The 16,544-nt window shown below is 42.4% G+C and overlaps 1 protein-coding gene across 2 annotated transcripts in view; it reads right to left on the reverse strand.

The window, feature by feature from the left end:
* Window positions 1–13,193: 13,193 nt before the first annotated feature.
* Kcng3 (potassium voltage-gated channel modifier subfamily G member 3) overlaps window positions 13,194–16,544 on the reverse strand; it is a 36,221-nt gene continuing 32,870 nt past the window's right edge. For both annotated transcript variants that reach the window (XM_055622999.1, XM_055623005.1), the window contains exon 2: window positions 13,194–13,937. In XM_055622999.1, the coding sequence (XP_055478974.1) occupies window positions 13,292–13,937 (646 nt within the window). In that variant the 3' untranslated portion in view covers window positions 13,194–13,291. The remainder of the gene's footprint in view (window positions 13,938–16,544) is intronic.

Genomic DNA, 16,544 nt, shown 5'->3' on the forward strand with positions numbered 1-16,544 from the left:
CCCAAACACCCAAGTCTGAATTCTAGAAAAAACACATTAAATTAAACTCTCCAACATCTTTGCAACAAGGCTTTCCATGTAAGGCTACCTTTGCTACAAGGTTACGTTGACAGAACTTGTGAAAATAACAAAATGTGCACCAAAATTCAAGCTATCTTGAACTAAAGAGAGCGGCATTGGTCTTAAAAGGGACGGCAGGAAGATTTGTTTATAAATCAAAATTACGCTTAAGCCAAAATCTAAATTAAAACACATAGAATTTCTTACTCTTAAGCATAAAACTGAACCACCATGATACAAATGGACAAATATAGAAAGCACATTAGTGCAAAACAGACACATACTTTACCTTTACAGACTTAATTAAAATAGAACACTACCTATAACATGTAGATTATATATTTAAAAAAAATCTGTAGTATGTGAACTTTACAGAAGCAGGTCTGGTCTTTACTTCCACATTAGAAAAGGCCTAACAGTTTCTCTTTGGGGATTTCCAGTCAATGGCTTTCTAAAATGAAGAATAACACCAATTTGAGTCACAGGTCGTATGGTGCACTCATGTGCAAGCCGTCAATCTAAAGCCTTAGAAGCAAAGAATGATTGACACTACATGATGCAGAAGAAAAATGTGAGATTTCTGCTCTAACCCAAAGACTTAGACAGTCAATGTATTTTTAATGACCGAACAGGCTGATGAAAAGCTGTCTAGTAAGAATAAATTTGATTACCAACTACATTAAAATGCTTTTAACCTGGGAACAGTCCCACAATGCCTCCAATACAAAGATAAACTAATAAATGAATAACAACCTAATGATAGGGAGAGATTTTTAAAAAGTTGGACAGTTACTGAACTCATTTCCTCTACCAAACTCTCAGTGACAAAGTTCTAATTATTTTTGCCCAATAATTTAATCAAATACTATAGAAAAATTTTATAAAGGTAGGTTTGGCAGGAATTGCTTATTAAGTTTCCAAATTAGATTAAAATAAAAGAAACAAAATAGATTTAAAGAAATTAAGACTACCTCACTGGACATATAAAGATGGTGATGATGATGGTGTCTGCAAAAACTAAAAGAGCTGCATGCTGGGTAACTACAGAGATTCACAACAAAAATTCCTGTCACCCAGGATGCCAGGTGCCATCAGGTTTTGTGGTGGCTGCTGAATCTGGTGTAGGTCGATATAAAATCATCATTGGGTATCGCTGGTCTCAATCACAGAGCTGTTCCAAAGCTGAAATGTGCTGACAGTTGGGGTGAAGGCAATTAAAGTGTCTGTTCCTCTAGTGGAGACAGATCTGAAGTGCGCTTATGTAGTAATTAAACAAACAGGCCTCCAACTTCAATTCAAGCACACTGGTCCTTCCAGACAGATAACAACCAGCCACACCTTCTGCCCACAGAATGATTCATTCTTCTTGTAACTGCACAAGGAGAGCAATTAAGAGATTTGGATAAAACCCACTTTCTACTCTTGGATATGGCAGGTGGGTCTGCTGTTATAACCTCTAAGTGACTTGCTACTTCCTGCTCTTTGTGCCCCGTCACCATGTGTTATGAGTGTGGTGGCCTACTCAGCATCTCCACGGACCGTATTATGGTACCCCCAACACATCCTTGTAAAGGAAACTGTCTTGGTGACTTTCTCATCCCCAAAAGACTGTTTCCCTTAACCAGAGGCCTGGCTGTGGAAAACCTCTTCCCCAACCTAGGTAATGGTAAGGCCAAGTTGATACCACTACAGGCATTGAACAGGAAAAGTGCAAAGAGAATCAACCAGTAGAATCTAAAGGGTGAAAATGCTGGAAGAGAAGCAAAGATGCCACGTGGGCCAGGACCACACCAGGCCTGACCCCAGACCCTGAGGCGCTGGAAGGACACACACTGGAATCACCACGCTCAGTCAGATGGATGCTCTGAGTGATTATCTATAACCTTGAGTACCCTCCGTGCTTTCCTGGAACAAATGAGTTATAAATATAGGGATATCGATGGTCATTAAACATGCGCCCTCACACACACACACACACACACACACACACACACACACACATACACACACATATGGCAGAAGTAGCACTTGCCTGAAACCTCAGCATTTGGGAGGCTGAAGCAGAAGGATTTCAAGTGCAAGGACAGACTAGGTCATACAAGCTCAGATTTGAGACCCTGTCTCCAAAACAAAACCATGGAGACAGCTCTCACCAAGGAGCTTGGGCGCAGTCGGCAGGCATTCTGGTGTACTCTATGGCGGAGATAAAACCCAACACAAAAGATACATTCCTAATGTTTATTTTTTGTTTCTTCTGTGCATGGGTGTCTTGCCTTCACATGTGTCCATGTACTACAATCATGCAGTCCCCAGAAGAGGGTGTTGGACCCTCTGGAGCTGGAGTTACAGAAAGCTGTGTGTAGCCCTTTGGATGCTAAGAATCAAACCCTGGTCCTCTGGAAGAACAGCCAGTGCTCTGAACTGCAACCATCTCTCCAGCCCCCAAAAGATATATTTCTAAGACTTTTGGCTGGAATAATCTTTTCTCTAAGCAAATTTTATTAGAGTAATAACTAGGGTTGGAGATTTGTTTTCAGAATACTTATAAATATTAAACAAAATAATAAAACACCAGTACATTATCTTTTTATTTTAAAAAGTTGCTATAATTTTTGGTTACTCTCTAATGCTGGGAGGTGTAGCCATTATTCAAGCATTTCATAACTAAAAATTGGGGAGCCTACTGGTCTCATGAACTGTTATAAATAGTACCGAATACATTTATCCTACAATGGCAGCAAAGTGTCTCTCTCTTTGAAAGCTTTTTGCTCAAAACATTTTATAAATATATTACATATCAGTATGACAAAAATCTAGGTTCAAGATTGCTAATCCATGTTTTCACTGAAGATCAGTAACATCTGTTCAGCACATTCATAAGATTTATTAAAAATATAGCCATTAGCTAAAGCCCTTCGGGCTCTATGTACGGAATCAGAGAAATGTTAAGCGTTCAGTCAACAAGGACATTAGCCGTGTGACTCATGAAGAATGCCAGTGGGCATCTACCCATTAGTTATCTGTCACACTAGAACACCTACAAGCACTCTTCCAGCATTTGAGTATCTGTTATTTGCAGATAATAGAAAACTTTGCCCTCACTTCTTTCCTGAGGGGATTTCAGGATGATTGTATTCATGATGAATGATTACAATTAAAAAAAAAAAATCTAGACTTAGTGCTTATGTAAAAGAGCCTCAAACCAACGAATGGATCTTTATAAATTTAAGATTAAAAAATTTACTATGGGGTGGGCTGTGTATGTAAGTTCAGGTGCCTGCAGAAGCCAGAAGAGGGCATCAGTTCCTCCACAGCTGGAGGTACAGGTGGTTCTAACTCCTGAGGGCTCCTCTGCAAGAGCAGTACCTACTCCTAACCCTGAGCCATCTCTCCAGCCCCCAGAAAGGATCTTTAGACTAAATCAGGGAGAGGGCTTTTCCAGGTCCAAATCATTCTCAGAGAGTCTCTGCTGGGGTGAGGGCAGCCAATAGTCGTCTACATGATTCCACAGGCACAGCAGGGCTACGCTTGCCATGGCTTGACACAAAGACTGTCTATGCAGTCCAGGTTGTTCTCAAGTCTGGAATCCTCCAGTCTTTTGAGTGTTGGTATCACAGCAAGAACAACTGTATATGGAAATAACACCAATTAGGCTAAAGCTCCTACTAACGGGCGAAAAATTAAAAGGACTAAAGAAAGCCAGCTCGGGCTGGAGAGATGGCTCAGCGGTTAAGAACACTCACTGTTCTTCCAAAGGTCCTGAGTTCAATTCCCAGCAACCACATGGTGGCTCATAACCATCTATAGTAAGATCTGGTGTGCAGGCAGAATGCTGTATAAATAATAAATAAATCTTAAAAAAAAAAAAAAAAGAAAGAAAAGAAAGCCAGATTGGTGGAACACTCCTGTAATCCAGCACTTGGGGAGGCAGAGGCAGGCAGATCTCTGTGAGTTCAAGACCAGCCAGTCAACAAAGCGAGTCCAGAACAGCCAAGTCAACACAGAGAAACCCTGTCTCAAAAAAACAAGAAAGAAAAAGAAAAAAAAATGTAGCCATGTACCTGTAACCACATTTAGCTTATTTTTCCCCTAAGGCAAGGCTTTTTTCCTAAGGCAGGTTAACTATCAAGTCTTTTTTTGAGACACACCCCTTAGAACTCAGCAATATGTTTCCTGGTAGAAATCTACTATAGACAGATGGAGAATGCAGTTCTGCTAAGAAGCTCAATTTCCCAGCTTTTCTATGGAGGCATCCCTAAAACATGCAGAGAGAGGGAGGAAAGGAGAAAGAGAAAAAGAGACAGGCAGAGACAGACAGGGCAGAGTGCGGGGAGGGAGATCTCACTGGCACTGACATTTCACCATAAAAGAGGCATCCAGCTTGTCTGACTTTGAGAACCCAAGGTCAGAGAATAAATACTCATTCAAAGAGGGCTGGAGAGATAGCTCAGCGGTTAAGAGCACTGTCTGTTCTTACAGAGGACCCATGGAGTTACCCACATGGCTGTCTGTAATTCCAGCTCCACGGCACCCAACACCCTCACAATCACACAGACATACATGCAGGAAAAAACACCAATGCACATACATAAATCTTAAACAAACAAACAAACAAACAAAAAAAAACGGGCATAGTGGTGCATGCCTATAATCCCAGCACATGGGAGACAGAGGCAGGTGGATCTCTGTGAGTTCAAGGCTATTCTAGTCTACAAAGACAGTTCCAGGACAGTTGGGGTTGTTACACAGAGAAGCCCTGTCTCAAAACAAAACAAAGCAAAAGAACCATTCAAAGGAACTAATCAGTAGAAACAAATCATCTTGTAGCTCCTATGTCCAAGTGTCTCTGTATCTTTAGGGAAGTGAACACAAACTCAGATTAACTTGGGTTAATGAAGAGAGTCAGCTTAATAGACTCAGAAACTATTAAATGTAGATCAATTGAGGAGCTGTTTAAAAGCTGTTAGTGAGCAGTTCTATGTCTTCCGCTTGATTAGTACCTTGTAAGGGACATAGAGACTCATCAGCAAAATGTTTCTTGACACAAGCATTACAACTCAACTCACCACAGAGCCTTTCCATCTGTTCATGAATATACACTGTTCACACTGTTAGGAACTAATGTCCTGACACACACACACACACACACACACACACACACACACACACACACCCCGTACATCTAGGAATACAAAGAAAACTCCCCAGCCTGAAGAGAGCCAATGCCAGCCAGCATTACACTCACAGGACAGAGTGGAAACGTCCCTCTGGGACCAGAAATCAGAACAGGACGTGTCGCACTGGCCACTTAGACTTGACATTGTACTGGAAGTCCCAGCAGGGGCAATTAGGCAACAGAAAGAATTAGAAAGTGTCTAGATTGGAAAGAAAAAAGTAATACCATCTCGTTGAGAATGCTGTGGCCACAATAACAGAAAACAAAAACAAAAACAAAAACCCACCAAAATCCTTTTAAAGCTGAGAGAGCCGATAGGTGAATTCAGCTAGGCTAGAGGATTTAAGAGCAATATAAAACAATCAGGATCACCACACCCTAGCAACGAGCACTCTCCAGATGAAATCAAGACAACAACAGCAGCAGCCGGGTGTGATGGCACATACCTTTGAGCCTGGCACCTGAGAGGCAGAGGCAGATGGACCTCAGGGAGTTCAAGGCCAGTTTAGTCTACACAGTAATTTTAAGCCAGCCAGAGCTACACAGTGAGACCTTATCTAAAAGAAAAGAGGGGGGGAGGAGTCCATTCACAACAGCATCAAAAATAACAAAACATGTAGGAGTGAATTAAACCCAAGAAGTGCACATGGGAAGTTAGGGATCTCCGTTCTAAGAAACAAATGGAAAGATAGCCCATGTTCACGGACTGGAACACTTAGCGCTGTAAGACTGTAACGCTATCTTAACTGATTTACAGATTTGATGAGACCCATACCATGCCATGCCAACACTTTAACTACCAGCAGCTGCAAGTGGTGGTGCAGTTCTGTAGTTCCCGTAATCCCAACATCCTTGAGGCTGAGTAAAGAGAGAGGACTGAGTTCAAAACTAGCCTGGGCTACACAGAAAGTTCAAGCCCATTCTAGGCTAGTCAGACAATGCATGCCTTTGATCCCAGCCCTTGGGAGGCAGAGGCATGCGAATCACTGTGAATTGGAGGCCAGCCTGGTCTACAAAGCAAATCCAAGACAGCCAGAACTACAAAGAGAAACCCTGTCTTGAAAAACAAACAAACAAAAACACCAACAAAGGAGAATCCCAGTTGTCTTTCCTGAAGAGGAAATGAAATGATATGCTGGGCCCGAGGGATTGCTGAGTGGGTAAAGGCGCTGGCCTGCAGGGCCTGACAGCCTGGGTTCCACACCAAGATTCTACCCTGGGAAGAGAGAACTGATTCCAGAGGGCTGTCCACACTCACACACATGTATCCCACACACATACACTACTATTGAATTAGATTTAAAATGAAAAAAAAAAAAAAAGGATACAACTCTAAAGTTCACATAGAAATTCGAGGGATCAAGAACAGATAAAATTCTTGAAAAGATTCATAGTTCCTGATTTCCAAACTTACTAAAAACTGTTACTTTCCGCATGGTTCTGCCATGGAAATCACTGGGAAAAATGCATCGTAAAATAAAATAAAGAAAAATAAACACTTGGCTGACATCAGAATTCAGCAATAGAAACGTGGAAGTGAAATTCTCCAGCCAACTGGCTCATAAGGAGGAAAGTAGGCTGTCTTCAGAATGACAAGTAAGTAGAACAGAGACTAAAACAAATATTTACTACCTCATTGTATATTAGTACACAAAATAAATCTTTCACTATGCTTCCTGTACTGGCTGGTTTTCTGTCAACTTGGCATAAGCTAGAATCATCAGAGGGGAAGGACCCTCGGTTGAGAAAATGCCTCCATGAGATCCAGTTGTACGGCATTTTCTCAATGAGCGATCAGCAGAGGAGGGCCCAGCCCAGGGTGGATGGTGCCATCCCTGGGCTGCTGGTTCTGGGTTCTAAAAGAAAGCAGGCTGAGAAAGCCCTCCATGGCCTCTGCATCAGCTCCTACCTCCAGGCTCTGGTTCTGGTTGAGTTCCTGTCCTGACTTTCTTTGATGATGAACAGTGCTGTGGAAATGTAAGCCAAATAAACTCTTTCCTCTCCAACGTGCTTTTTGGTCATGGTGTTTTGCTGCCTCAATAGAAAGCCTAACTAAGACTTTTCCTTTCTTACAAAAACAAATAAGTAAACATTCATACCATGCAAATGCCTCTACTCTGTCATGGGCGGAATTATATATTGAAAACAATACTAGTAACTGAAGTCTAACAAAAGGAATATCTCTCTATGGCAAGATTACAGGGAGTTTTAGTTTTAATGAAATGGGCACCTCAATGGAATGAGGACACCGGAGTCCTACCTCAGACAGAGTGATGTCATTTCTTGCAGGGGAGCCCCAAATAATATGCCGACAGCTTTTACTCACTAAATGTCACTTATGCTTTAACTTGGATTATGCAATTAGATTCACGATGACATTTTAAAATTCCCACCAGTGCTACTAAATTAAAGAACAAGGTGTGGTGGTGCCTGTCTGTAGATCCCAGCACTCAGGAGGTTGAAGCAGGAGGAGCGCTACACAGCTGAGACCAGCCTGGTTACACAAGACTCTGTCTCGTGAACAATAAAATAAAATGCAGCATAAATGCAGATTATCACATTCCATCCCCTGAACTGGCCAGTAAGCCTTACACAAAAGGCCAAAAGTTAAAGTGCGCGTCTGGGAAATGTAGCCCAGTGACAGTGTGCTTGACCAACATGCCTGAGGTCCTAGGTTCAATTCCCAGTAGGAGAAAATTTTAAAAGGTTGATGTGCTCCTTGGGAATGCCCGAGAGCCCTGGGAAATCTAAAAGTGTATGTGTACGTTGTCACCTAGTGGAGCATCATCACCACGCTTGGTGACAATTCACAAGGCTACGGAAGGCTCCACAGCAAATGGGACAGTTAGGCGTTAGTTTTTTCTTTCTGAAAAAGAACTGCTGTGACCATTCCTGTATGTGCAGATGGGTTCTTGAAAGGCAGGAAGCAAACACCATATGAATGCTTGCTGAACAAACAGAGCAGTGCATGCGACCTTCCCTGACCAACTGGAGCCTGGCCAGAGTTCTCGATTAAAGCTTCCTGCTCAGCTGTGGCTCTCCTAAACAGTGCAATAACCAACTGCCTGTACACACACACACACACACACACACACACACACACACACACACACACCCCATGCACAGAAAAGAGTTGTTCAAAAATTCTACTGAAGGGCTAGGAGCATAAGGGGGTTTGCTTAGCATGTATAAGGTCAGTTTCTAGGACTAGGATTGGCAGTGGGAAGAAATACAAAGACAAAACATCTCAGAAGTATGAGTTTTCACTTGGGGAGGCAGAGGCAGGCAGATCTCTGAGCTTGAGGCTACCCTTGTCTACAAAACAAGTGCAGGAGCGCCAAGGCGACAGAGAAACCCTGTCCCAAAAACAAAACAAAACAAAACAAAACAAAAACAAAACTGTGAGTTTCTTTCGGACATGGTGGCGCAAACCTGTAACCTCAGCACTTTGGGAGACAGAGACTAGAGACCAACAGAGACCAACTAGACAGAGACTAGTTCAAGACCAACCTGGTGCTGGGAGGCAGAGACAGACCTCTGTGAATTCAAGGCCAGCTTGGTCTAAGTAGTGAGTTCAAGGACAGCCAGAGCTATATAATGAGATCTTGTTGAGAGGAGAGAGAGAGAAAGAGAGTGTGTCAGAGTCTAGGATATGCAGAATCCTATTTCGTAAATTCCAAACAAAATCAAATGAACAAAAATAGAATAAAAATCTGAGTTTCCTAAGGCACTGCACAATTCCGAATTCTCCTTTCTGACATTTAAGACCTCTAAAAACAATAACTGTTTTTTAATTAGAACTAAAAGTGAAGAAATCTCTAAAAAAATTAAAGAAAATGTTTTAAAATATGTGTGTATGTATGTATGCATGTATGTATGTACGTACATCATGCATGTGTGTGACTATTGCCCTAGGAGGCCAGAGGAGGCATTGATTCTCCTGGAACTAGAGTTAGAAGGGTTGTAAGGCCATTAAGTGCATGCTAGGGAACCCAACCCAGGTCACTGGTAAGAGTAGCCAGTGCTCTTAGCCAATGAACATTTTTCTCAAACTCCTAAGGTAGAAAATATTTTAAAAGAAATCCTTCGTACCTTTTTTGTTTTGTTTTGTTCGAGACAGGGTTTCTCTCTGTAGCCTTGGCTGTCCAGGCTAGCCTCCAACTCACAGAGATCCTCCTGCTTCTGCCTCCCAGAGTACTGCCGGCTCCTCCATACCTTTTAACTTTGCAAAATTAAAACAAAACAAAAAGTGGGGTGGGGAAAAAAGGAGTAGATAAAAGAACCAGCAGTCTAGAATCAACTTCCTCTTGCCTAACCTGACCTGACAGAGGTATGACCGACTCACAATCCAGTGTTGCTAGAACCTGGGGCGAGGCAGAACAGAGGCCCCCCACATCTGCTTAGTCCTGACTTCCCGTAATCCTGTAGATACTTACTGCGTGTTTGACCAGGTGATTAGTGTGCTCCGTTACACAAAGAAGACACACCTCTGACAGGCCAGAGGGGAATACTCTGCCACTCTGTGTTAAGTTGAAGTTGCAAAGCTTAGCTGTATAACTAAGCTAGGAGTTTTCAGCTCTTTATTTTCACATCTATAAAAAACAAGCTTCTAGAAAATATCAAACCAACTAAGAAAATTCTCCCCACAGCAGCATTAGGCTTCTTCCTATGCCCACTCTATAGGATCGCAAGAGATGTAGGCGAGACAAGCACACAAAGATTTAAAAGGGCTGATAAGATGGTTCAGCAGATCGAGTATGTCAAGCCAATCAGATTGAGTTCAATCCCCAGAAACCATATAATGGATGCAGAGAACAGACTCCTATAAATTGTATAAATTGTCCTCTGACCTAGACATGCACGCGCACACACACACACACACACACACACACGCCCGCACATGTACCACACATAGAATAAATGTACTTTTAAGAAAAGATTATTTTGACATACTAACAGCCGCTATGAACAAATAGATTTTAACATTTCAAAATAAGATTACAAATGTGCAATCACATGTAACTACTAATCCCAAGAATAAATGGAAGTGTTTGAATTAGCAACTCAGCAACAGTTATAAATTATTTTTTAAAAGGGGAGTGGAAGCTGGGCATCGTGGTTCACTCCTTTAATTCCAACTTAAGAAACACAGCCAAGTGGATCTCTTGAGGTCAAGGCCAGACTGGTCTATAAAGCAGTTCCAGGACAGCCAGGGCTACATAGAGGAGCCCTGCCTCGAACAATAAAAAAAAGGAGAATTTATTGAGTTACACGCTCACTTTTACATATATCCCCTATTTTTTTTCCTACTCTTTCTACTCTCTTGTTTCAGTGAATACATATAAGAGCAATCACATATGCTCAAAGTCAAAATAAAGACTTTGGCATCCTTCTCTCTGAAGAGACTTCTTGGGGTGGGGATGGGGCCTCATGAAAGCATTTTTCCCATGAAGACAAAACTGTGAAGAATGTAAAAGTACATCTAAGAAGGAGACACCACCTCAGCAATTTAAAAAAAAAACATTTTATTTTTAAAACTGTGTGTGCATGCATGAGCGTGTGCAGAAGACTGGAGTTCAAGAAACCATCTGTTTGGGGTTTTGTCTCTTGAAAGCAGCTGGGTATTGTGGCACGCACCTGTAATTCTAGCACGTGAGAGGCCGAGGCAGGGTGGTTGTCACAAGTTTACGGTCAGCCTTATCTAAACAGCAGAGACCCGATCCCCCCCCCCCCCCCCGTCCAGACCCAATATAAACAAATAAATAAGACGAAACAAAACATCAGTAACATTCAGAGAAAGCTGCAAGAAAATTCCTCTGTTTCTAGGAAGGTCCAGCATCCTGAAGGACAAAACAACTCTGCTGTGTTTTCTCCTTTGCAGATGAGCCTGTTTATCATGTCTCCTTGTTTACAGCCCAGTAGCTGAACTGCTGCTGGCAACATCCCAGGTGCTTCCTGATGAAAGGCAGCCCCTGTGAAAAGTCCAGCACCATCCCTTGCTACCTAAAAGCCCAGAAACGTACCTCTTCTTGTCTCTTCACACCAGTTTCTGCCTCACAGCAGCCATCTGTAATGCACACTGTGGGGCTATGGCAATGTGTGTGTGCCCGTGGCGGCCCCAGCTCACACCAGGACTAAGTTGCTTACATATAGATGTACTGCATATTCACATGTACAGGTACTACATATTCACACCAAGTATCCCGGTGCCGGTAAACTTAAAGGTTACCATATTCTTGCTAATAATATAGACGAGCTATCTTCTGCATATGATTTGCATAAATCACAAAGCTTAAAAATAAATAAAACTATGCCATATGTTCAGTTAAAATGCAACAAAATATATAAATAACAATTTAGTGTGTAAAGTTAGCACACCAATGAAGGTAGTGGGAAAGAATGAGATTTTCTTTTTCTTTTTTTTTTTTAATGGCCAAAATCACAAGAATTCAGAAAAGGAAATTAGGGACTAGGAACTGGTTTTGCTATTCTCACCTGATCATGGCAATGAAAAATAAGTGCGGCCTGTGACAGTTTCTGCCAAACCTAGAGGTGTGTGCAGAGTAAACTGCTGGGCAATAAAGGTTTCAGCTCCAACGCCTTAATCAGCATATGCTCTCTTGCCTTGGTTTTTCTACCCGTAATGGCAAGAGCTGAACTGATGGCTAATATTCCTTAATGGACACTTCTGGCAATTCTTTCTTTGAAAAGTATATCCCAGTCCCAAGCCATTTCCCTCACCCCTGATGATCACAGTATGCAAACTAAATTATTCCTGAATCATTGACTTTGTGTGCGGATCCACACAATTTCTTTATTACACTTTATTGGAAAAGCAATATTCTAATTCATACTGTGAAAACTTAGCACTGAAGAGCCATCACATTTGCACAGCCTAACACTGGCAATCTAGACAAAGGAATGTAGTCTGCTGCCTGATACCCGTACAGGAAGAGTTTTAGGGTGACTGTGTGTCACAATGATGGGGAGCCAGGCCAAATAACTATGTCTACACTGATTACAGCTGGCTTAGAATTGACTTAGTGACACTGAACTAAGACAATAATATTTCTCCTTTTGTGACAATATATAAATATGACTGTTGTGACAAGGGCTAGACAAATATCTTTTTTCTTCTTTTGAGCCTTTTTAAACTCGCGGTACTGAGAAAAAAGTTAAGAGCTGCAGAAGAGAACTATGGGTTCAAACAGTGACAATATCATACCATTTTTATTACCATTTTATGTCAGAGATGTTCTCTGCTATCTGAATGTTAGGGCTCTTGTCGCTGAGTCACAGCAATGGACTCTAATATCACACAACAAAATGCTAAACGACACGGGCCCTCTCCGTTATCACCTACTCTTTGGGAACCTAACTGGAAAGAGAAAAACACACTTAAGGTCCCATGAAGTTGTAAGATAAGAGAAGTGTTAGGCACAAAAATTAAGCCAAGGATAGAGAAGTATGCAAAGTTTTTCAAATAATATTTTTTGCTTGTCTCTAGCTCCCATGATACAGTTTAAATTTGGGCCAACTTTTTAAAGTATTTGTTAAACAGTTCCCGCTTGTGACATATGTTTCCAGGATACTTCTGACATTGATATGAGAAATTATAAAACATTTAGAAATGAAAATGTTAGTCTCAAAAATAACACTGCAAGTTCCAAGCTTCTTCTGAATTCGTTAAGACGGAAAAGCATTTGGAAAATAGTGTCTTTCTGCTTTAGAGTGTTCAAATAATGTGCTTAAGAACACAATCCCACAACAATGTAACTGTGCGAGGCCCCGAGGCCCCGAGGCCCATGGCCCAGACAAGACCAAATAAAACCAAGTCCTAATGTTTACTCTAGGTGTCACTGTTCCTGTGTGTGGTCCCAGTCCTGTTTACTCCACAAGTAAACTGCTTTATTCCTTCAGCTGGTAAGGATAATGTCACCCCACCAACACAACGAAAATACAATTGCATGGCTTGCCCAGGGAGAAACACACGAGTAAGAAGCAGTGTCAACTCTCTACCAAATGACGTGTGCACAAGGATTGATTTGCAATACATTAATTCAGGAACTCAGCCGAGAGGCTCCTACTATATCTAGCTGATCTAAACTTGAGCTCGTGGTAACACTGCACAAAGCTATGGTAGATGAAAGTGATAGGTAATGCCAACAGAACGATCCCACTGACAACACAAACTCCTCCGAGAATTCTTCCAGGCACTGTGATAGGATACATATCCCCATAGCCAACTGTAGTCATAGAGATGATCACCCACCAGCAGGCAGCGGGAATGCTGGCGAAGTCCTTGTTGGATGTTTCCAGGTCCAACCCATGTTCAAGAAGCTGAGAGAGTGCACTAAAGATTGCCATGGCAACACAGATGAAGACAAGTAACATAACCATCTCTCGGTAGCATCGCTTGAGAGTCAAGCCCAGTGTCTGCAGCCCGATGAAGTGCCGGGCAAGCTTGATCACCCAGAAGATCCTCATCATTCGTAGCACCCTCAAGGTGACTCCGGCCCTCTGGAGCTGAGAGTTCTCGCCTGTAAAGACTGTCATTAGCACAGAGATGTAATAGGGCGTGATTGCCAGCAAGTCAATGATGTTCAGGGGTCTCTTGACAAACTCACACTTGTTTTTGGAGACGATGAACCTCACGATGCACTCCGCAGTGAACCAACCTATGCAGATAGCTTCAATTATCCTGTCAAGAGAACAAAGGGGGAATTGATCATTTTATTTTTAAGCATTTTAATAGCTCTCAGAGTCTTCAGATAGTACTACACTGACATATTAATTCAGTCACATTTCCAGAAAACATGAAGAACAGACAGTGTTAAACATCAGCAGCGCCACTGGAACGCAACAGGACAATAAGTACTACGATTCAGGTGATAATTGAGTTTCAGGAAGTTCTTATACATTAGCCTCCATGAAATACCATTAAAAGGGAGTAGGTTCCCCTCCCCCCATTATTAGCACTTGAAAAACAAAAAAACAGAAAACCTCTCTTCTATTTGATGGCGTGAACTTGGCTTAAACTGATCTAACCATGCCCCTTAGCTATGAATATGTGAAATTTCACATATTCTCAGAGGACAATGGTTCCCAAATGTGGGTTCAGCAGAAGGGTTTTGTTCCCCCAAAGCAAAAAGATGATCTAAAATGTGACTCTTCTTCTCCAGAAGGCTTGTGTGGGAGACACTGGGGTGGGGGGAGCTTTTAGGGATTGCTTGGATGCCCACTGCAGGCAGGGGAGCAGGTCCACTTCTCTCAGCCTGGAGAACAGGCTAAGGACTCCTGGGCTGGGCCAAACCATTACTAAGACCTTCCACAAAGAACACAACTATTCGGTTTTATACTTTCATAATGATTTTTATGCAGCCTATAGAATTAAGATTTATTTATTTAGCTGAGCACGGTGCCACATGCCTGTGATCTATCTCAGTACTCTGGGAGGTAGAGGCAGGCGGATCTCTGTGAGTTCAGGGCCAGCCTGGTCTACAAAGGGAGTCCAGGGCTACACAGAGAAACCCTCTCTCCAAAAAAAAAAAAAAAGGCTTTATTTATTTTTATTTTCCGTGTGTGGGTGTTTGCCTGCAGGCATATATGGGCACAAGTGTGCAGTACCTACATAGTCCAGAAGAGGTCATCAGATCTCCTTGAACTGGGGTTACAGACATTTATGAGTGGCGATGTGAGTGCTAGGAATCCAACCTGAGTCCTCTGGAAGAGCAGCCAGTGCTCTTAGCACCCAACCATCTCCCTAGCCCCTGTAGTGTAGTATTAAAATACAAACGGTTTGCCCAGGGCCATTATTTCTCAAGCATCCTATACCACTGCCTATGCTGAAAATAATATTTGCAGAACAACCTAGAGCTGAGGGGCGTGATTCTTAGAAGAGGCAGCAACCTCAAGGCTAGCCCCTCCCCTACTCTGCACTCTAAGGCTAAAGGAATCCAATCTTAGCATACTGGTAGGAAGCCTGACCTGAAGGAGCAGCTAGTCCAGAGGTAACCGTAAACTGACTTAAACATTTTAATTCAGAGTTATCATTAGTCTTCCATCACTCACTTTTCACACATAGTCAACTAAGTGGATAGAAGTAGGTAGACAGCACTGTAAAAAGAATTACGCTTAGTTCGTTCCACAGAATCCAAACTGCCCCAGATGTCACCTGAAAATGAGTGAATACAATTAACCCAAGTTTTTCCTTAGTATGAGGCTTTCCAGAGCCATAAAGATTAACTTTGTTAATTTTTACCTTTTTTTTTTTTTTTTGAGTAAGTATTCATATCCACATGGTTCAAAACTACACATCTGGCCGGGCACAGCAGTGCATTCCTATAGTCTGAGCACTTGTGGGGTAGGGGTAGGAGGGTCAGGAATTCAGAGCTAGCCTCTGCCACATAGCAAGTTAGAAGCCATCTTGGCCTTCCTGGAACCACACCCCCCATAATAAAAACACGAAAGAACACAATAAGGAAAATCCCAGCCAGGCATGGTGATGTGTGCCTGTTCACCCCGCAGCATGGAGGCAGAAGGAGAACCACAGACAGCTCACAAGTTAGGGACCCAGCCACAGGGAGGCTCTAAAAAGAGTCTATCTTACTCTCACCCTGTTTCCAAGCCACACGGCTACCCTCCGTGGAGGTAAAAAACAGAGCAGTTTCTTATAAATCCTTACAAGGTTACTTTATATACAACATAAACAAACAAAAGCTGTATTGTATGTGTCCCCAGCATCTCTTAGGGATCATTCCTTTCAGCTCGGTGAACACAAAGTGTTCCCACTGGGGGGATGAGCAGGGAGTTTGTGTGCACGCACACACAGGTTTTACTCTCTAGCTGTATTACCTGGAGACACCATCTCTCCCGGCAGAGGCCAGCAGTCCCCTCCATCCTCCTGTTCCTGCCCACACCCCAGCACTAGACACGTATGTTGGAGATCTGGACTCAGGTCCCCAGGCTTTCACAGCAAATACTCTTACCACTAAACCAGCAGTTCCCAACGCCTGGCTTGAGACCCCACAGGGGTCACATGTCAGATACCCTGCATATCAGAAATTTCTATTACGATTCATGACAGTAGCAAAAATCACAGTTATGAATTCGCAACAAAAATAATTTTATGGTTGGGGGTCACCGCAACATGAGGAGCTGTATTAAAGGGTCGCAGCTGAGAACTGCTGGGCCAAACCATCTTCCCCGCACCTGAGCTTTCTCAGTTATTGTCTGGTGTGATGGTATGTGTGTGAATTACAGGCTGAGACCTTACCTCCAAAACAAACAAAAACAAACAAAAGCAACG

The sequence above is a fragment of the Psammomys obesus genome, unplaced genomic scaffold (assembly GCF_907164565.1).
Source record: "Psammomys obesus unplaced genomic scaffold, mPsaObe1.curated_primary_1811, whole genome shotgun sequence".
Classification (NCBI taxonomy): domain Eukaryota; kingdom Metazoa; phylum Chordata; class Mammalia; order Rodentia; family Muridae; genus Psammomys; species Psammomys obesus.